The 24,067-nt window shown below is 40.3% G+C and overlaps 1 protein-coding gene across 1 annotated transcript; it reads left to right on the top strand.

Moving 5' to 3' along the window:
* The first annotated feature begins 5 nt into the window (after positions 1-5).
* LOC307019099 (voltage-gated potassium channel subunit beta-2) lies at positions 6-23,870 on the top strand. The gene is made up of 14 exons (XM_079649723.1): positions 6-1,392; positions 16,330-16,373; positions 16,458-16,495; positions 16,970-17,049; positions 17,214-17,258; positions 17,730-17,774; positions 17,885-17,928; positions 19,240-19,326; positions 19,435-19,520; positions 20,182-20,302; positions 20,398-20,492; positions 20,637-20,757; positions 21,439-21,527; positions 21,659-23,870. The coding sequence occupies exons 1-14, from the start codon at positions 1,121-1,123 to the stop codon at positions 21,746-21,748; spliced, it is 1,257 nt and encodes a 418-aa protein (XP_079505849.1). The 5' UTR covers positions 6-1,120; the 3' UTR covers positions 21,749-23,870.
* The last annotated feature ends 197 nt before the right edge of the window (positions 23,871-24,067 follow it).

Here is a 24,067-nt window from a genome sequence, read left to right as displayed (position 1 = left end):
CGCGAGAGACAGAGAGGGAGAGAGCATCTCGCAAACCCCCACATTGCGTGTGTGTCGTGAACATTTTGGAGCCTCTGGAAAGGGAAAGAAGAATAAATAAAGTGGGTCTGTGTGCTGACAGGATGGGACTGAGGGAGGGGGCGTCGCGCGTGAGAGATGTCTGATTTTGGGGCCAGCGTGCCGGCGTTTTTTTTCAAATCCGTGCCCCGTGAGATTTTGTCGAATAACGGGAGAGCTGCTCATTTGCTGCCGGTATGTGAGCGACTTCACAAACTGAAGGTAATAAAAAAAACCGGCTCGGTGTTTGCTCCTGCTTTCTGTTTCCTCTCTCTCTTTTTATCCCTTTGCATCAATTTGATGCTGCGTGAGGCTGCTGGGCGATGATGCATCAGTGGGCTCTGACTGTGTGAATACGCATCATAGCAAGTCTATTTCCCATTGCTCGGATTGGATTCCTCGGAAATGTAAATTCGAGCAGTTTTTTTTAATTTTTTTTGCTGACCCACCTTGCGACAAAAAAACAAATTATGACTTATTTCGACGCGAGGTGCGAGGATGCCTGTAGCTGTGGTTGTGTCATTGCTGCGGCACACTCCGGAGCTCCTCGGCTCAAGACACACAACCTCAGCTGAAGAGAAGACAGAGATCCATCAAGTGTTTTACCAGCCAACATAAGCTATAGGAGCGCGTGCATGTATGTGCGAGGAGGCCGTGTTACTGACACTCGAGGGAGGCTTCACGCAGGTTTTTTAGGGGGTTCCCAAGAACTGCCACCCCAAATCCGTCTGAGGACTGCTGTGAGCTTACAAGCCGCCTGATGGTTTTTGGAAAGCAGCCCTGATGCATCTTGTGAGTGTGAAAACCCAAAGAGCCCTTTTGCCAGGTTTGCATCCCCAGACAGGAGACAGTGCAGATGGTAACTCTGTGTGTGTCATGTTAGAGACTGGACTCTTGCCTGCACCCTCCAACTCTCAGCCGAAATCTCTGCCCTGCCCTGTCTGAGCCCTTTTTGTATGAGTGTCAGTGCTTCGCCACAACAATCAGCACCAACAGTGTGTGTTACTACCCCCGCCCTCTTCCCTAAATTAAAAAGAAAGAGCCCCCGGAAACCTGGGTCAGGATGCAGGTGTCTTTCGCGTGCACTGAGCACAACCTCAAGAGTCGCAGTGAGGACCGGCTCTGTGGCCTTCGCACTGCTCCACCTCCTGGAGGAAGCAGTGGAGGAGGAGGAGGAGGCGGTGGAGGAGGAGGAGGTAGTGGACAAGGGAGTAATGGCAATTACATGTCTCAAGGCACGGTCAAGACCAGGGAGGGTCCCGGTTCGCGCCAGGCTCCACACGGCCATGCCCACATGAAGGAGGCCATCGGGCGCCACACCAGCATGAAGTACAGGTGAGTATGGAGATAAGGAGCCCTGGGGGTGAAGGGTTAATCCACTGTCACACTGGTTTTAATTTCTCTATGATAATCATTCTGACCCCCAAGATTATCCCACAGGTAGTAGATTATCATAATGAGCATCAGTGGCAAATCCCATGCAGGGACGAGGTGAATCCATCTGCACATCATGAAGCTCCACCAACCAGCTTTCTATTTATATCTCTCTCCATCTATTTGCTGAGATGTGAGGTGAATTTAAGGCTAGCTTGAATTTTCACCAATATGCATCCTGGTGCATATTTAGCAGGCTGCCTACATGCAGAACATCCATTAGCGAAGATGTAAAGCACCTCATCAAGTGCACATTCAGCAGTGATTTCACTGACATCATAAAAAATGGCATTAACGCCTGAAAATGCTTGCTCTGATGTAAAAATGCTTATACAATGCATACCGAACAGCTATAATGTTATCACAGTGTAACAGGCATTATGCATATAGGAGCATTTGCCATAGGCTTGGGTGCTTTATGCTAATTTTGCCCTGGCTTCTTGCTCTTTACCACAGATTAATGTGCCTCCAATAATAACAGCTTTTCTTAATGCACCACCTCCAGAGCTTTTTATGGAGGTTTAAAATATATTAAGGTTTCATAAAATAGTGGTGCAGCATGATATGCACAGAATACTGCTGTAACGGTTGCACATAAACCTGGTCTGAGTCATACAGTAGGAAAACAGACCAGATAAACAGCAAAGGAAATAATGTTGGTTCTTCTCTTTTAGTATAAGATCCTTGAAGGATCAGAGCTTCAGTTTGGACAGTTGTTCATGCAGCCTCTACTTACACCGCAGTGGATTTATATAAAAATGCATATAGAAACACACTAGAATATATAGGACCTCTGTATGCTACGTTTCCTTCCGTTGTAAAACTCAATAACTGAAGGTTTTGAATTACTTGATATCCTTGTAATCAGGGTGATTGAATTGCCATCTTTCTTCAGTTTTCATTAAATAGGATGTCTAAAATGGGAATGAAGCACAAGATGAAACCTGGATACCTCCACTACGGATTTATCTTTCTAGAGAATTGCATCTTCTGATTTGGTTTCTTCTCATGCTCCGTCTCTGGTAAAGTGTCACTAGCAGGGAGTGCAGCAGCACAATAAGTCTATCCAGCATATGGCCAGCTCCAGTTGCCAGTGGCAACACCCCAGGCATTGCCTTTAGTTTGTGCCTGTCTTATTTCCTAATCAGTCAGAACTGCTGTCTCTTATCAGCCCTTCTCTAAACCGAGTCCTCTGAAAGCCCACCGCCCGGCCGCAGACTGTGTTTGTGGCGGCACAGCAGTCGCACATTCTCCATTTTCCACTGCTGTCACACGCCACACTGAGGCCAGGGAGGAACCAGGATCTGCATTACAGTTTTTCTCAATCGCTAAACCCACTATTTAGAATCAAAATTCCTTTCATCAAACCAACAGCACAGCCATCGAAACAGAAAACCATTTCTCTACAACAGTATACCATTTCTCATTGATATCACACAAAATGCAGATGCTAAGCAGTGTTTTGCAAAACAGATCACACAATTCTCTAACTGAAGTTACAATTCTCTACACAAAGATCAAAAATCTGTTGTGTAACTCATGTCTACAAAACAACAAATAATCTTCTCACAGTGGATAACACTTCCTCATAAACTTAGACCATAGCTACACTAATTGACACTTGATGTGCAAAATATGAACACTTGTTATCAGTCAATCACCCCATTGAAAAAGGTAACTCCATGGAATGTACTGTATACCTTACAGTAATGATGTTACATTGAAAACATTTACATGATAGAATTTGCATGACTGTACTTAAAATATTTTTTTAAATGGTGCCGGTAAAGCTATAATAGTGTTGATATGACTTGCATAGGTCTTTGAGATGTTCATATGGGGAGGATTAGCTATAGCTGATACAACATTTTTACAGTCAGTAATTGTGGTCTTTTCCTTTTTGCACATTGAGAAATGTTTTTTTTTGTATTGGGGTGAATTGAGTACTTCACTTCCATGTAAATGAATTGCTCACAGCTGACATCAATGAATTTCCTATAGTAATTGTAATTAGTGAGAATCCTATAAAAGACCTCCCTCACTTCAGTAAGATGTTTGTGTAAACAAAATGGCTGATCGAGTAGGTAGAGGAGCTCTGAGAGGAAGAAGGAACCCTGTTGTTCAGCGAGGAAGAGGGAGGGCTGATGTTCAGAGAGGAAGAGGGAGAGCTGATGTTCAGAGAGGAAGAGGGAGAGCTGATGTTCAGAGAGGAAGAGGGAACCCTCATGTTCAGAGAGGAAGAGGGAGGGCTGTACGTATGCGTGGTGGAAGAGTTGAAAGGGGACCAATGCGAACAGTAGTTTCGGACAACACCCGTGCAACTATTGTGGACCACGTCATAAACCATGGCATGTCCCTCAGTGAGGCTGGCCAAAGGGTTCAGCCCAATATACCGAGATCAACAGTGGCATCCATTATTAGGATCTTCAGGCACGAAAATAGGTAAGCTACTGTAACCCTTTTTTACAGCACTTCATGCATTTCTATTTTGATGTAGGTTTCGATCACTGTTTTTATATTACAGTACATAACATTCTCAAATATTTATTGATAGAACTGAAAGAGCACCCCGCTCTGGTGGCAGACGAAAGGCCTTTACTCCAGAACAAGAGTCTGCCATTGTTGATATGGTTGTGGCCAACAATGAAATCCGCTTAAGGGAGATTCAGGCCAGAATAATTGCAGACCAGGATGTCTTCAGTAACATTCAGTCTATAAGTGTTGCAACCATTGACCGGGTGTTAAAGAGGCAACACCTCAGAATGAAACAGATCTATAAGGTTCCTTTTGAACGCAACTCTGACCGTGTGAAGGATTTAAGGCACCGGTATGTACAGGTAAGGACCTCAATCACACTGATGGCTTGCCTATATTTTTAGTATGTCTGACTGCTTACAGTAATGTAAAACGGTCCTCTGTTTGTTTCATTTTCTTTAGCGAATGATGGAGCTGGAAGGCAATGCATTACCACATGTTTTTGTATATGTGGATGAAGCAGGCTTCAACCTCTCCAAAGTGAGGAGACGTGGGAGGAACCTTATTGGGCAAAGAGCGACAGTCTTTGTTCCAGGCCAAAGGGGAGGAAACATAACATTGTGTGCGGCTATCTCGACACAAGGCGTCCTTGCTCACATCCCTTTACAGTTTTTCTCAATCGCTAAACCCACTATTTAGAATCAAAATTCCTTTCATCAAACCAACAGCACAGCCATCGAAACAGAAAACCATTTCTCTACAACAGTATACCATTTCTCATTGATATCACACAAAATGCAGATGCTAAGCAGTGTTTTGCAAAACAGATCACACAATTCTCTAACTGAAGTTACAATTCTCTACACAAAGATCAAAAATCTGTTGTGTAACTCATGTCTACAAAACAACAAATAATCTTCTCACAGTGGATAACACTTCCTCATAAACTTAGACCATAGCTACACTAATTGACACTTGATGTGCAAAATATTAACACTTGTTATCAGTCAATCACCCCATTGAAAAAGGTAACTCCATGGAATGTACTGTATACCTTACAGTAATGATGTTACATTGAAAACATTTACATGATAGAATTTGCATGACTGTACTTAAAATATTTTTTTAAATGGTGCCGGTAAAGCTATAATAGTGTTGATATGACTTGCATAGGTCTTTGAGATGTTCATATGGGGAGGATTAGCTATAGCTGATACAACATTTTTACAGTCAGTAATTGTGGTCTTTTCCTTTTTGCACATTGAGAAATGTTTTTTTTTGTATTGGGGTGAATTGAGTACTTCACTTCCATGTAAATGAATTGCTCACAGCTGACATCAATGAATTTCCTATAGTAATTGTAATTAGTGAGAATCCTATAAAAGACCTCCCTCACTTCAGTAAGATGTTTGTCAAGGGTGGTGTCGACACGCAAGGAGATATTTCCCACGCTGCCTTGCAAGGGAAGACATACGCTGTGACGTAGATGAGGCTATGTGGCCAGACAGACGGCAAAGAGCAGATCAGTAAAGCTATATAGAACTAATTCTCTGCTTTACTGCTGATTTACATCATTTTTTTCCCAGTGTATTGCTATTCATCTTTTGTTTCTGTTACGGTGCTCTACTGAAAATGAGACATAAAAACAATGACATAGTTACAGTAACACACAGTTTTTCCTATATGTAAGTTTGTTTCTCCCAACTTGTCAGTTTTCCGTTCAGTTTCCAATATCGATAGCTTGAGGTTTGTGTATGGATGATTGTAGTCAGTATTTAGTGTGCCACTTAGTAATGACTGTTCAAATAGTCTTCTAATGAGCTGACAAATGTTTGTTTTTGGAGAAGGTATCTGGTTTTGGAAGGGGTATTTTTAGTTTTGAGAGCCTTAGAGCACTTTGCAAGGAATGTATATTGTTATGGTAGAATGGGTTATTATGGTGACCGGAGTTTCAGTTATGAAAACACATTTGTCTCATTAGAGGACAATTTGTTCTGTTTCGATCGACTTATTCTTTTTTGTGACCAGTATTTTCAGTTTTGGTCATGTAAGTGCATTTTGCAAAAGATATTCAGAGTTATGGCAAGTGTGTTTCTGTTTAGATGGCTATGTTCTTGTTTTGAAGAAATGAATTTTGATTCTAAATAGTGGGTTTAGCAATTGAGAAAAACTGTAATGGGAGCATATAACACGCAACGTGTCCTTGCCTTCCTGGATGTCCTGTATGACGGACTTGTGCCACCAGAAGAGAGGGATCAAGTGAGGTCGGTTCACGTGGTCATATGGGACAATGTGGCATTCCACCACTCTCGTGACGTGAGGGCATGGTTTGAGGCTCATCCACACATGGCCATGGAGTTCCTCCCTCCATACTCCCCATTTCTAAACCCCATTGAGGAGTTCTTCTCTGCCTGGAGATGGAAGGTTTATGACCATCATCCTCATGACAGAATGCCCCTTTTGGACGCAATGAATGCTGGCTGTCGGGACATCTCTGCGGAATCCTGTCAAGGGTGGTGTCGACACGCAAGGAGATATTTCCCACGCTGCCTTGCAAGGGAAGACATACGCTGTGACGTAGATGAGGCTATGTGGCCAGACAGACGCCAAAGAGCAGATCAGTAAAGTTATATAGATCTCATTCTCTGCTTTACTGCTGATTTACATCATTTACCCATGTTATTTTTTTCCAGTGTATTGCTATTCGTCTTTTGTTTCTGTTACGGTGCTCTTCTGAAAATGAGACAATAAAAACAATGGCATAGTTACAGTAAGACTCTGTTTTTCCTATATGTAAGTTTGTTTCTCCCAACTTGTCAGTTTTCCGTTCAGTTTCCAATATCGATAGCTTGAGGTTTGTGTATTGATGATTGTAGTCAGTATTTAGTGTGCCACTTAGTAATGACTGTTCAAATAGTCTTCTCATGAGCTGACAAATGTTTGTTTTTGGAGAAGGTATCTGGTTTTGGAAGGGGTATTTTTAGTTTTGAGTGCCTTAGAGCACTTTGCAAGAAATGTATATTGTTATGGTAGAATGGGTTATTATGGTGACCGGAGTTTCAGTTATGAAAACACATTTGTCTCATTAGAGGACAATTTGTTCTGTTTCGATCGACTTATTCTTTTTTGTGACCAGTATTTTCAGTTTTGGTCATGTAAGTGCATTTTGCAAAAGATATTCAGAGTTATGGCAAGTGTGTTTCTGTTTAGATGGCTATGCTCTTGTTTTGAAGAAATGAATTTAGATTCTAAAAAGTGGGTTTAGCGATTGAGAAAAACTGTAAACATGTACGCTGTGATGAGTCCGTGTCTCCGTGACGAGAGGAAACAACAGAGATATCTTGACACGATGTGGACTGAGGCCTTATGAACATCACATTAGAGCAGAAGTCAACAGTTAAAAAAATCTGATCTCCAGATGGTCGATCATGTTGCAACTATCTGGCCTGCTTGTGTGCATTGTTTTAATTCCCCTGCCATCACATTAACCTGCATATTCATAACTCGCAGACAGTGGCACCTGCTGCCAGTTATCTATCCAATGAGCCTTTGCTGCCCCCTCGGTTTGAATATCTCTATCTCCCCTTTTTCATCCAAGTCTTTAAAAAGGCAGCTTCAAAAGGAAAGATGTGTGTGTGTGTGTGTGTGTGTGTGTGTGTGTGTGTGTGTGTGTGTGTGTGTGTGTGTGTGTGTGTGTGTGTGTGTGTGTGTGTGTGTGTGTGTGTGTGTGTGTGTGTGTGTGTGTGTGTGTGTGTGTGTGTGTGTGTGTGTGTGTGTGTGTGTGTGTGTGTGTGTGTGTGTGTGTGTGCGTGTGTGTAGTTCATCAGGGTAGTAAAAAGTTGACAAATGTGCTATCAGCGTTAAAAACAGACACATGGCTATGTCTTGCAGATTCTGTGACGGATTTCACAAATTCCCATATCCATAAATCAATTTTTACACATTATGTGTTATGTATTTAACATACAGTACTATCTCATAATAACTGGGTTGATTAAGTATTATGTGATTATTGTGTGATTAAAATAACAGCGTAACATTCACACCAACATCAGCTCATTTTAATATCTTTTTTAACTCAAAATAAAATCCTTAAGCACATAGTTGTAACAGCAAAAAACAGCAGCCATTGTCTTTTAGTTTTTTCGAGACCTGTGCAGGTGAGTCTCGGCTGTCACTCAAAAAATTGTCAGTTTCTATGGTAACAAGGCCTCCTCTTTTCTTCTCTCCGAATGCAACCCGGTAAGCAGGTCAGGTACACCTCCAGGAAAGATTTATCTGCCACTGTTTCTGACTTTTCCTCATATCTTTTTGTATTGCCATGACCTCGCGGCATATTGCATCAGTTGGAGGCAGCTGGATGCATCTATCTTAATGCATGATTGAGAGGGAAAACATTTAAGTAGGGTCTTAAAACAGTATAAACAAACATTGTTCATGAGGGTTTCAGAACAGTGCACGGTCTAAAACAACTTCATTGAGAGTGGGAGAGACAGGGAGCTATTGGCATCATTTTCATTATCATTTAAACTCATAAAATTACGTTTGGGAAATACTTAGCAGAGAATGAGATGATAATATCATTACCACTCTAAGCAAGAGATGGTATCAATCTTTTCTTGTGACTAATTCTCACAAATGTGGACACAGCTAATTATTGTCTTCAGTTTTCTTTTTCCTTTTGTCGTTTCATCTTAACTCAGCTTTTTCAAGGACTTCGACCCACATCTTACGGTCGTTCTCAGCACATTGAGTTTCCTCAGATGCTGTGAAGTGGGAGAAAGCTCTGGGAAAAGTGTGTTGGTGCCCCTTTAGTTAAGATTATTTTGTGAAGCTACTATGTCCCAGGTAATATACATATACCTCTAGTTGAATAAAAGTTAGGTCACATTTCACAACAGTGATAAGTAAAGTAGATCATAAATAGAAATTCCCATTTTTATGTTTTTATATATGCTTTTATCATAATATAAGCATCTCTGTTGAAATTTGTTTTACTGATTGTATTTACCTGTTATTTGAAGTGAATTTTTGTTTTTAGGATGACTTTCAACATCTGTCCAGTGACTACAGACTAAAAATAGCCTGTTGGCTAACTCTGGCGCATTTACAGAAATGTCAATCAATGTGCACTGTCCCTATCAAATAAATATATAAATGACAGGGTTATATATCACATAAAATTACAATAATACCTCCTCAGTTGCATTTCTAGCTGTAGAACAATGCTTAGACCATTTGCATTTCTATGAGGATTCAACGTGTCATGACATTGAGCCATTCAGAGAAGTGCTGTGCTCTAATAGGTACTTGAACAGTGAGTTTTGAAAACCTGAACTCTCAGTAGCTGATGGAGTAACGGTCAAGTTGATGAACAGGATGAACACCCCTGTTAAATTGTACGGACACATTGTGGCCACGCGTGCAGTGTCTGGTTAAAAAGGGTCTGTTTGTAAGAGGCTTGGCCTTCAGTATTGCTGCTAGCTGGTTGTGAGAATCGCTCATTCAGATTTGATACTCCACACTGAGAGAGATACACGTGCAAAGACCTAATTGCAACCCTTTTAAATGTTAGAGTATACACGTCATTTGGGTGCGAAACCTCACACAAATGTCGACAGAGAGCAGTCTGTACCCATCATGCTGTTTGGCGGTGTATCAGTGAGTCTTGGTACCTTGCCAAAACACCACACATTGCACAAAACGCACAGCTGAAAAATATGTCCCATAGATCTCAAGAGCTCGCGCTGGCCAATGGACATCCAGCAATGATGGGACCAAGTCATTATTTCAAAAGTCAAGACTGACTGTCCCAAAGTCCTAAAGTTTAAATGTTGAATCCTAAAAGTTAACAATATGCCCTTTCATAATGTTGCACGTATCTCATACTGCCATTTAGTTTTGTTGTCAACTTTCAACTGTTTTTGTCTGCATACAAAAATGATCTTTGGTATTATTTCATCCAAATGGTGCTTAGTAACAAAACATTGTTCTTCATGATTTCCTCTGCAATTGAATGCTTTTGAGTTGATTTAAACAAAGTGGATCAGGGGAATTAAGAATCGAATTGCCGGGGATATATAGCATTAACTTAACAGGAAATTAAGTGAAATAAATTGATTTGTTGAACGTTTCTTAAAAACACACTTTTTAATCTCTGGGTGTGGGGGAATGATCAAGTATTTCCGAGTCAAGTGGCTCAAGAGCAGGTGGAGTCAAGTTACCGGTATGCAGGTTCAAGTGGAGTTGCAGGTCTTTTTAGATTTTTGTCATTTCAAGTCTGAAGATATCAAATGTTTGTCTTGAGTCTGACTCCAGACCAGGTCATGTTACTCAAGTCCACACCTCTCATACTCAGCAATACATTACATTTAAATGACATTACATGTTACTTGTTAGACGTTTTTATCCAAAGCGACTTACATACTCAATACTGTGGACAGTCCCCACAGGAGCAATTTGGGGTGAAGTGTCTTGCCCAGGGACACAACGACATGCTGACTGCAGTGGGGTTTGAACCTGTGCTCCCCTGATCCCAACACCAACGCACTAACCCACACGCCTCCGTGTACAACTGCCAATTATAAATTAATATAAATACCAAAATGGTTGTGGTGAAAATACAAAAAGCAAACCTATAAACTCCATTTAGTCTGATTACATAAAACAAGCCTAAGATTTTTGAATTTGCAGCTTCAGTTTGTAAATGTGGTCTCTTACCTGGTTTCAGAGTTGCCTCATACAGTCTCAGTCAGAGCTGTAGAAAAGGGTTAACAGAGCAACATATTCTCAGTTTTATAAAGCCCTCTGACCGCCTTAATGAATACCAAACAGTGATCAAATATTGACTTCACAGAGTGGAGTTGTGATGAATGATATTAAAGTGATAACTAAATGCTTTGGCCTCGTTTTGTTATTAGGGAAAACAATCTTTGGAAACAAATGGTTTGTGTGGCAGGGAGGATAAAGAGGCAGCGCTGCAACGACCTTGACCTTTACATTTTCTCTGGCTGTGTTTTTTTAATTTTCCAGTTGACCGAGCAGATTAGTGACATCACTTTGAAAATGTTAGGTAAAGGTTCACTGTATATTCACTAGCTTGATTTTAAAGAGGACATATTGTGCTCATTTTCAAGTTCATATTTGTATCGTGTGTCTCTACTGTGACATGTTTAAATGCTTTAATGTTCAAAAAGCTCTTTATTGTTCTCATACTGCCTGTGCTGCAGAACCTCTTTTCACCCTTCGTCTTAAACCAGAGCCCAGTCTGCTCTGATTGGTTGGCCGGCTCCGTTGTGAAGTCTCACCCTTTAGCCTATAATGTACAATGTGTTGGAGCGCTAGCCAAAAGAGGCGCAAGTGTTTCTTGGCTCCTAATCAAATCTGTTTTTTGCTGAGAAGTGGCAAACATCTGGCTTTTTTTTTTTTATCCGACACCTAGTAATATGTGTTAACAGGTTTGCTAAATGTTATAATTATAAAACATGGAATTGCGCCATACTCTATTTGTACAGCTGCGGATTGGAGACGTTAAATAGACTGCACTTATAAACCGATAATTGCTGGGTCAGTGTTGTTTGTGACTTACATTTGTCAATATTTGCCTGTGGACTGAAGTGCTGGCAGCATCGAGTGACATAATCAGGGCTGGAAAATCCACGTCACGTCCTCTGAAAAAAAAAGAAACTGTCAGAGTCTGACATGGTCTATTGGCAGAGTGTCGTCAATGCATGTCATTATGTAAGAGCAGGAACACAGCTAAATGAAAGAATCACAGAAAAGTCTCAAAAACTATACAAATATATATTCTAAATGTAAGATCTTTTTGTTTTAAAAGTCTTCTTAATTTGACCCATTATATTTAAATGTCTTGAACATGGACATGCATTTTAAAAGCAATTGTAGTTATTCCACAACCTTTACTAGCTAATTTACAGAAACACACATGAACCTAAGTACTCTGGGGACAGCATGAGGCTCAAAAACATATTTTTCTTACATTGCCATTTTCATGAGCACATTGACATTGGAACTTTTCAAACACTAAATGTCTTTAATAAACTATTATTTTTACATTTTTTAAACGATGCAAAGTTATCTAGGCTTTTGAGACCTCTCTGTATTATTTCAAACACATAATCTGCTAAATGAATGCAGTCCATTCACACAAACATAAAATGCTCCTCAATAAAATGGACATCAGATTTCAGTTGTCACAAGTAACATAACCCACATTAAAGGGGACCATCTGACTGAGTGTGTCTTTGCCTCACTTGCTCCGCTCACGGCATGTGTATTTTATAATTAGGACAGACCTACTTTCAAAACTGTTTTAACATAAATCAATTAAAAAAACATTACATTGCATGAAAAGTCTGTTGTTTAGCCTAATTCATTAATAATATCCGAAAGAGAAATTAGAGCACTGGCCGAATTACACTGGCTTCCTGTCACGTAGAGATATAGACACAACAACACCACATGTGTTTTTATCACTTATGGTGGTGTAGCAGCACGTGATTCTTTCCACAATCTGAGATATCTATCTTATAAATAAACGGAATCTAGTTTCTGCTGCTGAAAGCTTTGACAAATATAAAAGAGAGATACAATGTCCCTGAACTCACTTTCTATCGAGTCCTTCCCTTTTAACAGTTATTTGGATTATCTAGTAACAAGGACACACATAAAAAAGAAGAAGGAATTGTTCAGTGCTTTGAGCACCGAGAAATAAGAATTTAATTATCCACCAATGTACAGTATTGAGGCAGAATAAGAATTGTTCTGAACGGGCAAAAAGAAGGTCATTTTGGTGAACTGACCCTTAAAAAACCCTGAGGCGGTTTATTAAGCTTTATTGAAAGAGAACAGACAGTCCAGCATCTTTCCACAGTTTGTGCTCAGAAAAAGTGAGTAAAAAGCACACACTCACACATGAGGTGTGTGTTATTCATATCTAGGTGTTCTTCCCTCCGGAGAAAAGCCTGCTCAGCATGTGTGTGGCATTTTATGACAACTGCAGAAAAAAAACCTCGACCATTTGCACCTAACCGTCTGTACAGTGTCTTCCTCAGCGTCAGGTGGAAACTGTGAATGTCAGCACAGGTTAAAATGCTGACTACACCATGACGGAGCACCTGCTCCTTCTCTCTCTCTCTCTCTCTCTCTCTCTCTCTCTCTCTCTCTCTCTCTCATTAACAATGTATGCCCAAGTCAACCACCTCACTATAATTTCCTTGTTTAGAGTTCATGATGTACGGCAGGAGAAAAAAACATTAAACAGTAAACAAGGGAAGGCCTACTTATAAAGTAGTGTTTCTGTGTGGACTATTGCATTCATGCGTGACCGTATGAATATTTGTGCCGGAGCTGGAGTGTAATTCCCTCGGAGCGTGAAGGTTCACGTGAGAGCATTGACATTGACTGACGCCTCACAGTATAGATCTTGTTGTTGTCTTTGCATAAAGCCTGATTTGATATAGGTTGAGTATCGGTACTTGTGCATGTATGTGTGTGTAAGAGTGTGTGTGAGAGAGAGAATGTCGTGAGGGAGATAGTGAGAGGAAAGAGAGAGCATGTGTCTCTCCAGATTCACTGATAGTAATTCAGCAGACTGCAGCACTGCAGAGAGCGGTGGAGTTGAGAGCAGGAGGGGAGGGGGGGGCAGCCAGTTGTCACACAGAGCAACAATGACATCCTCCATTGCCCGGAAACAAAATAAAAAAGGTGTTTTATGGTGCATAGCAATCATGAAACTCCCCCACTAACGCACGCTGGTGTCTCCGTTGCTCCTGTAACGACGCACCAACATGTTCAGCTGTCAGCTCTGTTTTTTTATTGAATATAAGCGAATTGAAACTGAAAAAAACATGCGTTTGTAACAGTTGTGGATGCTACCGGATGCTTGACATTAACACAATGCTGAGTCATGTTGTAGGTGTTGCATTTTTTTATTTGTCACATTTAAAATGTGTAATATAACACATTTTGTTTTTCATCATGGTGCTCTTGTGCAAGGAAGGTGGTAAACGCAGTTGGATCTATGGCTATAATTAAATCAAATGTACTACCACTGCAATATATCCACGTGCTAAATAATGGAGCTTTTCACAGGCTATACGTCCTGTTATTTGGCAAAACAGTTTTTTCTGAATTTTAGTTAAAGTGTAGAAAATTACTCACAACACATGAATATACAGATTGAGGAAAAAACATATTTACTATTCGATTTGATTTTTTAAGCCACAAAATTGTCATTTATAGCCTCTCATGTGCACTGTATTTATCTCGCAGGGGATTTTTGAGTTAAAGCTGCTATCCTTTGACACATTTCAATGCTTTCTGTTTTGTTTTTAAGCTGAGGATAGCTGTTTCAACTAGCAGGGAATATTTTGGGGTTACTGTTTTTTGGTCCAATCTTGTCAAATGATGCAAGAAAAAAATTCCTTGAACTTCCCCCTGACTGAGGATGAGGCAAGAAGGCACAATTTGATGGATGTCACCGAAAAATACCAGTAAAAGAGAACAAATATTTAAATGTTTGATTTGAAAAAGCATCTGAAGTGTGTTTTTCCCATGTGCCTCATTTATATTTACTCCCAGTGTTCAAAGCGACTCTCAGCGTGTGAGAACAGGCCGAGCTGCCATTGGTTGACAAACAGACATATTACCATACAAGGAATCATCACCATCAAACGCCACTGACAGTTTCTCCCTCAGTAAAACAATCCCGACCTTCCACCTGTGTGCTATTTTGACAGAGTTTAAAAGGAATGACAGGAACAATAAGCGTCTCCCACCCACAACAATGACGCCCCCACAAACATGCACACTGTGGGGCACAAGTGCTTACATATGCAGGAATCTAAAAATAGCTTTAGGTCGAGCATTAAAAATAGACCAGAGAAAATAAAAGCAGGACTTGTTCCAGTGAGTCTAAATGCTCTGACAGTCTGTCTTCCTGCATTTGGCTATTTGTGGCAGACGCAGGCAGGCAAAGAGGGGAGAGGCGCTGGATGAAAAGACGGCAAGTTGCTGCAGTTCTTCTCCAGCTGCCTCCCCAGCTAATTAGAATGGGGGAGAGCGCGCAGAGGAGCAGAGCGAGCGCTAAGCCCACATCACTCTCTGCTGTACATGCTCCTGTGGTCAGAAATATAGCTATCTGCTTTCTCCCAGTGCTCGCCCTTCAAAACTCAGCTGTCTGGATAATCAGATGTGGCACGCTGGGTAATTGAGTCCTCTTAATGCTTATGGAACATTCTGGGCCGTTTACAGTCCACACAAAAGAAGCGTTCGCCTCTCTGAGATGAGCTCGGGTCCCTCCAGCTGTTTCTCTGACCCACTGCGAGACACACTGATCTGTTAACATACGAAAGGATGAAAGGTCAATTGTTCAGAGATAATTAGACCCACGCTGTAATTTAACCACGAGCGAGAAAGACTTTCACTCAGCAGCTGTAGTCCAGGATCACTGTGAAAATCATTAACATTTAGCATTCATGTATTACATCCTATTAATGAATTATTAATTCATTTGTTATGTCTTTGTGTTCTCATGCTTCATGTGAAAAGAAAAAATGTTATTGAGTTTTTTAATTATATTTCTACGAGACACAGTGACAAACAGCACCAAACCAAAATAATTCATTAGTGGCCCCTATAGTGCAATTCCTTTAGGCTCATATTTGTATTTAGTGTCTCTACTGTGACATGTTTACATGCTTTAATGTTCAAAAAGCTCTTTATTTTTCTCATACTGCCTGTGCTGCAGCACCTCTTTTCATCCTTGTCTGAAACTAGAGCCCAATCCGCTCTGATTGGTTAGCTGGCCGGCACTGTTGTGATTGGTCAACTGCTTAGCGATGAGCTCTAGCCAATAGAAGTGCTAGTGTTACATAGTGATGTCATTTGAAGTAGATAAAGGAGTCCAATATGGTGGATCATATATTTTAAAGATAACCATATGTTTAGTCTTTAAAATCCCAAATTGGTGGTGACATGTAAATGTATTGGAGTAAAAATAATAATATCTGCCTCTTAAATGCAGTACGGATATGGCAAAAAGTAAGTACCTCAGATGAAAACTGGGTGTGGCTCCTGTCACTCACTCACATCAGGGTACTGTATGATGGGATCTCACCTGCGAGTGTTTGTGCAATCGTATTTTGAAATAACCTCATATCATTTTTATTTATTTATTTATTTGGCAGGGACAGTGCACATTGATTGACATTTCTGTAAATGCGCCAGAGTTAGTAAAGAGGCTATTTTTCATCTGCAGTCCCTGGACAGATGTTGAAAGTCATCCTAAAAAAACAAAACAACAACGAAACAAGCCATCATCTTTTCTTTATTCCTTCACAGGAACCTGGGGAAGTCAGGCCTTCGTGTTTCTTGCCTCGGGTTAGGTGAGTTGGTTTGATGCAGGATATTATTCATCTCTGTTTCCTCCGCCTCAAACTAAACAGACGTGTGTCTCTCCTCTCCCTCAGGCACCTGGGTGACGTTTGGATCTCAGATCTCTGATGAGGTGAGGGCTCTGCCGCACGATACGGCAATACTTTAATGTGAGATCAGGTCTGACATTTTTCCTGCACCACAGCAGCTCCATGTGTAACATCAACAAAGACACAAGATGCATTTACAATAACATTACAACCACTGAAGACAATATGTTCAAGACCCTTTAACCTACATTGAGATGCACTAAAGGATGCCTCAGTCCGACCTTATTAAATCGCTGTCTCTCTATTTGTATGATAAGTCCGTTCCCCAGGACCTGTGCTCATATTGCATGTGTGGACCACACTACAACTCTCAGTGTTTGTAATCTTACAAATGTTTCTAAATCCCACATCTGAAACAAAAGTATCTTGGTCAGATATTAGATATCATCTCTACTATATTAACCTCGCTGCATAGTATCCTTCACGGACGACCTCTGTGTAATTGAACATTTGCCCACCGCCTACGTCTCACAGTCTCATATTTTCTGTTTTCGCAGATGGCCGAGAACCTGATGACCATGGCCTATGAGAACGGAGTGAATTTGTTTGACACGGCAGAGGTGTACGCCTCAGGAAGGTCAGGCTTCACTCCTTCCTCAAAGCATCGATTTTAACTTTACAGTTTTCTTTTAACTGTATTTGTAGGTGTCTCCTGATGCTCCTTGAGTCCAGTTTGCAGACGCCCTGTATGATCTGGATTCAGCATCGACTTATCTCAGTTGATTATGTGTTTCTCCACAGAGCGGAGATCACTCTAGGGATTATTATCAAGAAGAAAGGATGGAGGTGATTTTACTCATTTTTTCAAACTGACTTCGGAGCATGTGAAAAGCTTTATTATGATGACTATTTTTTGTAATCCTTCATAATCCGCTTGCTTTTTAAATACACTGCTTGTGTTTTGTTGCTGTTGAAATAGGCTACCATTAAATGGTCTCAAGGGAAATTCATACTTTTGAAACAAATGAGGAGTCTAAGCCTCAGAAAGACTATAAAACGATTCAAATGTTATAGCACGTGCACATAAACACTGGGGGCTGATTTGCCTGGCTGCCAATCCTCGAGACACCTGGGGAAAAATACAAGGATGAATAAAAGTCAAACTTGAAATTAAGAATATGCAATCTGTCAATAGTGGTCAACATAGTCTTTTCATAGCAAATATTGAAGGCACAGAGAAAGGAAATTCTGACTCTTAAACTTGCACACTGTATTGATATATCAACTGTCCTCCTAACCCTCCTGTTTTATTACCAGGCGTTCAAGTTTCGTCATCACAACAAAGATCTATTGGGGAGGCCAGTAAGTAAAACTCTAAAAGAGTATGTGCTTTCTTTTGTCTAATATAAGTTATTGTTTTAATTGATGCTCTCAATAAAACATCAGTAACTTGTGTTTTCATTCATCCACAGAGCAGAGACAGAGAGAGGACTCTCAAGAAAGCACATTATTGAAGGTAAAGTGACACATTCTTTGAGTACATTTACTTTTAAAATCAGAAAAAGGATCAATTCAGTTTTATTACTACATTTATTTTTATTTTCTATAAGTTCAATTTAGAGACTTTACTATAACTGTATATGACATTTCTCACATTAATTCTACCCCTCAGCTAACCCTGAGTTGTGATTAGTCATTTGATGATGCTGTAATCTTTGAGTGTGCGCTCAGCTCAAGCCACTCCATGTCACAGTGAATAAATCAACATATATAAGAATAAAACATGATTCATAACAGCCGAAGTACAAACAAGTATGGTCCTTTGCAGCATATCTGATCAAAATGGTGTACTAGTAGATAAAGTGCATGACTTTAGCATTAAGAGTGTTGAAGAACGGAAATGCAGATTGAAATATGAGCTTGGATGTTTCCGTGGACCAGGAAAAGAAAGAGATGAATTTTCTGTATAAAGAACATCTCAAGGTCACCAGGACTGTCTTTCCGGCCACTTAACTCGTTCCTCCTCCTACAAAATCATTCTCAAAAAGACTAAGTGCTTACTGGCCTTGTACACAACAACTTCTTTGTGTATGTTGCAATTGAAGTAGCCCTGGGGCGGCCATTTACCAAGGACCTGAATATCTCGTCATTGTGATGATGTGTTTGATTTGAGGCCATTGCGTACTTGAGTGAATATGTGCAAGGACTGTGCTCATATTTGGACTTCCTACTCTAATACTATTAACTTGTGACTTCAAACTCTTCATTTTATTGGCAACATACAAGGACACATTTGAGTAGAAGAAAAAAGACAGCATTACCTTTCAATATCCCACTGTAAAATAATATTGGTTTAACTTGAGTAACGCGCTGTTGCACATTGTAGTGCAGGAATCTTGCATAGATGCCGATGGATTACTACCACGCTGACTTGGTTTTAGCCATGCTAACGATGTGGCTCTATGGACGGCATTCTGTCTTTTCTCCAGACAGCTCCAGAATGATTTATCTCAGCAGCAGCTTTTGGATGGATTGCATTCAATTGTTGACAGTCATGGTTCAATAGACCATGAATCCTTATGCATTTCCTTTCACTCTTCATCAAGTGAAATCAACAGATCAACAAGTTTTGGACCAAAATATCTGCAGGACTAATGACATATTCCTTGGCTACATGATATTTTCACAATATAAATCAAAATTGTATACATGGTGAACAGTATACCAGCATTCTGATGTTAGCATTTAGCTTAGTGAAGCCTTTCAGAGTCGCTAGCTAGGCTGTTTTTGATGATAATGTCTGATCTGTGACCATTTCTAATGACAGGTTTGAGAGGATCCTTATCAAGACTGCAGCTAGAATACGTGGACATCGTTTTTGCCAACAGAAACGATGTGAACAGTCCGATGGAGGGTCAGTGACACGTTTGAAATTATTATTATTCTTGTTTGCTGCGATCAATTTCCTTAACTGATCAGGAGAGTGTGATGTTAATATGATGCTTTATACTGTCATTCACAGAGATAGTACGGGCCATGACGTTCGTAATAAACCAGGGTATGGCCATGTACTGGGGAACCTCACGCTGGAGTGCCATGGAAATCATGGTAAATGCAGATCTCACACTTTACACACCGTCAGGTTATGGCAGGGGTGTCCAAACTTTTTTCACCGAGGGCCACATACAGAAACATATATGAAGGGCTGGGCCACTCACTAGAGGTGAGGTATATTGCCTCATAAGTTAATTTATATGTTAGCTAAATCAATCAAATGTAGGTAAATGATGCTTAATACCTGAATATGCTTTAAGAAAAACGACAGCCTATCCCAGCTCTCCAGAGAGTTTCATTTAATTTGTTAGCAGCTCATTCCTTAAAACAGGAGCCCCAGGTTGATTATCATGAGAGGAAATGGGAAGGGTTTATTTCAAGCGTGTTATGAAAATAAGTCATTGGGCTTTTTTCTTATCAACTTAGATTTTATAGAAAACGTTTTCAACTTTTATTGACCGAATTTGTTTGAAAAAGTGGGCTTCTTAACACATGAATACTACTGTGTTCTATATTTAAGAAGTAGGCTACAATACAAGACAAGCACAAGTTTCATTTGTGGGCCATACTCCATTATACTTTTTGAATTTGTTGAGGGCCGATTCAAAATGACCCACGGGCCGCATTTGGCCCCCGGGCCGTAGTTTGGACAACCCTGGGTTATGTCATAAAATGCTCACCATTAACCTTTTTGTTTTGCTTTCTCTGGCAACAGGAGGCTTACTCAGTGGCACGCCAGTTCAACCTGATACCGCCTGTGTGTGAGCAGGCGGAGTATCACTACTTCCAGAGGGATAAGGTGGAGGTGCAGCTTCCTGAGCTCTACCACAAGATCGGTCAGACTCTCACCAGTCTCGCAGCACTTATTTATCTTTATTTCTTGTTATTTAAGGTTCATCCTGTTTCATTTCAATCTCTTCCCCTATCCCAGGTGTTGGAGCCATGACTTGGTCTCCCCTAGCTTGTGGATTAATCACAGGGAAGTACAGCGATGGTGTGCCCGAGTGCTCCAGAGCAGCAATGAAGGTCAGTTTGATTTGACTGGCCCTCCCTTGGGACTTCTCTCACTAGAAATCAGCCTCGAGGTAATTCTCTCCCTGATCAGTGGGGGAATTGAAGTGTGAAATCAGTACTGTATCAACGCTTGTCTCCATTTTGCTCCCGGTGAAGGGATACCAGTGGCTGAAGGAGCGAGTGAACAGCGAGGAGGGCCGCAGGCAGCTCGCTAAAATCAAGGAGCTCCATCTACTGGCCGACAGACTGGGCTGCACCGCGGCTCAGTTAGCCATCGGTACGACCAGAACATATCTACCAGAGCCTTGCTTTCTTACTGTTGTGTGACTGGAGGTTATTGGAAAACGTTCTCAGATTTACTTTTTTTTCAATCTTAAATCTTTTCCATGGTACAAAATTATTGATTCAAATGTTTGTTCAAGTGCATTCATTGATTGTGTTAAGAGAGATTAGGCACCAGTTTTAGTGCTTTACATACATTTTTCCTGTCTGCCAGTGGGCATCCACTATATTGGTCAGTTGCAATTACAACATTACTTTTTCCCATTTTTCCGTTTATTCATCTGTGTCTATTTTTCAGTCCACTAATCGATAATTTCATTTAAAAGAAAAATGTGTAAAAGAAGGTTTCTCCACAAAGAATTTCTGCAAAAGCACCACTTTCTTGAGATGTGCTCATAAAAGGTATTCAGCATGGAATAAAACAAGGACAATTACTTATTGACTTAATAAATCTTAGTCCACTATTTAACTAATAGGGCAGTTATTTAATTATTTTCAAAAGCATGGTTTATGCCATGTGAATTTGTCCAGAATGAATGCTTGCCTGTCTACTATAAAATGTACTGATTTAGGTAGTAGCCCAAAGTGTATCTGATCAGAGACCTGTTACTGTTTTGGTATTCAGGTTGAATTTGTCCATTTGACACAGTTGTTATGCTTTATCTCTTTTGGACAGCTTGGTGTCTGCGCAGTGAGGGTGTCAGCTCAGTTCTTCTGGGTGTTTCTAATACAGACCAACTACTTGAGAACCTGGGTGCACTACGGGTATTACTTTTATTTTTTCCTTCCATATTTAAATATCTAACATGACAAACAGAGTATGAAATAAACTATGTCTTATTTGCTCTGTGAAAAAAAAAAAACTTCATGGCCTTTTTTCTTCTTCCTCCTTGCAGATCCTATCCCAAATGACCCCACAAACCATCGCTGAGATTGATGGCCTGCTGGGAAACAAGCCACACTCAAAGAAGGAGTTGCGCGCTTGAAGATGCAAAACTGAGTGACAGTTTATGTTTTTTCGAAAAGATGAAGAAGACAATGACATTGGGAAACATCTATTTTTGCTCTGCTGTATACTCAACAACTTGCATGTCCTCAGCAACATTATGCTTCCAGTATGTGCGCATATCCATTTTGCGCGGTACATTGTATCATGTATACAAAAAAATAAGAACTCTCAATTGTGAAAAAAACAGGTCATATATTGCTCACTGCCATTCAAGACTGATTATTTTTACAGAGGTCCATCCACAGAGACAACGAAAGGCTGAAAGATTTGACTGTTGTTAATCAAATGTTCTTAAATAGAAAAAAAACACCTATGTGCTGAGATGCAACTTTAAAGCGTGAATGGTGCTTTCATTAGACATGTGAGTCTCCTCCCCTCGCAGCTGCCTGTTACTCTATATGTTTATTACCCAGCATTCAGAGAGCCAAAGGTTAGTACTCATGTGTCTAGCCTGACGTTTCCCATAGTGTGCATGTGACTGCTCTGCCACGCCCACTGCTTCACAGGGTTGGGAACAAGGGATTACTTGTCAAGAAAAAAAACTAGAAACAGATCACATGCTTTTTATCTGGAAAATGATGTATTACTTTGAAATGACCAAATATTTGTTATGCATTCTGCAATGATTTTGGCAACCAGCTAAAATGAATAGATTACACTGCAACGGTGACTGATTTTTGGATTGGAGTGAATTAAGTTGGTTAATACAATCTAAAATTGTCAGTAGTGAATGAGATTTTGAAAGTAACTTTCCCAACCCTGATGCTTTCTCAGCAGTCTTTTTGCCTCTTCTGTTTGTAAACTGTGCGCATGTCCCTTTAAGAGAGAATAGCCCTCACACAGGGTGTAAATGTGGCATGGCTTTCATGGCTTATGTAGATCTGCAGTGCCCTTAAGCCATTTTTTTTACTCTAAATGGTCTGACGGTTTGATCCAGGATCTGTGTTGACGGGCACTCTTGCTTTAAAGACTATCTTCAGTCTGCAGTCACGGCCGTGCGTCCACGTATAATCTTTGTATTGTCCTCAACTGTATCAAAAACATGTTGGCATCACTTCCAACAATTCCGTTCTTGTGAAGAGCATCCTTGTTCCAAAATCAGAGGTTTGAGGCAGTTGGACTTTTCGGGAAGGTCACTGAGCATCTGACGCAAAGATTTGGACACACTGTGTTAAAATAGTAGTTTTCAAATGATAGGAAATATGAAAAGGCTGAGTTTATCACATGTGATATTGCCACAGTTCACTTGGGGTAAGATTTAGCAAATGTAACTTTTTTTTGTTTTGGTGGAAGCCTAAAAATATAGCTTCTCTGGGAGTTTCCTCTCTCTGTATATAATTTGTTCCCTTGAGTCTTGCTCCCATGCACAACTGGTTTTTCGAATGTGCATTTTATGTCCTTTCCTTTTAGTTTTGTATTGAGTTCAATTCTTTGTAATGTGAAGGAGGCGGATTTGTTCCTTTTGTGATTCTCCCATGAAAGCAGCACCAATCTCCAGAGCGAGGTGCGTGTGTTTTGATACATGAAGTTGTTTCAGTTGGTACAAGGTGACATTGTACTGTAAATAGGCTTATCTGTTTGAGATGGCGAGATAAAGGTTAAATATATGAATCATGGAAGAATGTTCTGAAGGAGTGGCTGAAGCGTGACTGTGGTGATGTTCAGTTGGACCGGGTGTAGCTTCCAGTGTACATAGATACTTCAATCAAATCTTGAAAATGTAACTCTGCCTGAATGACTTATATTTTGTCTTGCAACAAAGAGAAAACAAAACAGAGAAGAGACAACTCATTCTGAATGTATCATGTCTGTTGCTCAAACCTTTTCTCATCTAAAGGGACAAAGCACATGTTTGAAAGGTATATTTCTTATTGTGTCTGCAGCACCGGTTACATAACAACCTGCAGAGCTGTCGTGCACAGAAGGACTCGGACAAAGGTTATCCGTACAAAAGCTTCCTGCACACGCACACCACACCGAGTCAAAATGTGAATAGAAAGTGAAATAAGATTTTGTATTTGCTATTCATCACCTTAAGAAATAGAGTATAGCTATAATGTTAAAGTCAGCTACCATTTGAAATAAACAGTTTACTTGTGCACATGCAGGAATGTTAATTTATGAGCTGCATATAAACAACCTATCCCAAAGACTCTAAATAAAGCACATTACCCACAATGCCCTTAGTTCTAGGATTACATTTGCAACTTCCATTAAAAAGATACCATGTGCTCGGATGATCTTTCTCAATCTTTAATCGCTCAGATTCAAAATGTTTTTGCAGCAGCTCCGTGAA

The sequence above is a fragment of the Notothenia rossii genome, assembly GCF_949606895.1.
Source record: "Notothenia rossii genome assembly, chromosome: 9".
NCBI classification, from domain to species: domain Eukaryota; kingdom Metazoa; phylum Chordata; class Actinopteri; order Perciformes; family Nototheniidae; genus Notothenia; species Notothenia rossii.
The sequence above is the reverse complement of the archived record's forward strand: the minus strand, read 5'-3'. Positions and strand labels throughout refer to the sequence as shown.

Coding starts and splice junctions, on each gene's coding strand:
- LOC307019099 (XM_079649723.1), top strand. CDS start 1,121: ATGCAGGTGTCTTTCGCGTGCACTGAGCACAACCTCAAGAGTCGCAGT. Junction 16,374..16,457: donor TGTTTCTTGCCTCGGGTTAG/GTGAGTTGGTTT, acceptor CCTCTCCCTCAG/GCACCTGGGTGACGTTTGGA. Junction 17,929..19,239: donor AAGAAAGCACATTATTGAAG/GTAAAGTGACAC, acceptor TTCTAATGACAG/GTTTGAGAGGATCCTTATCA.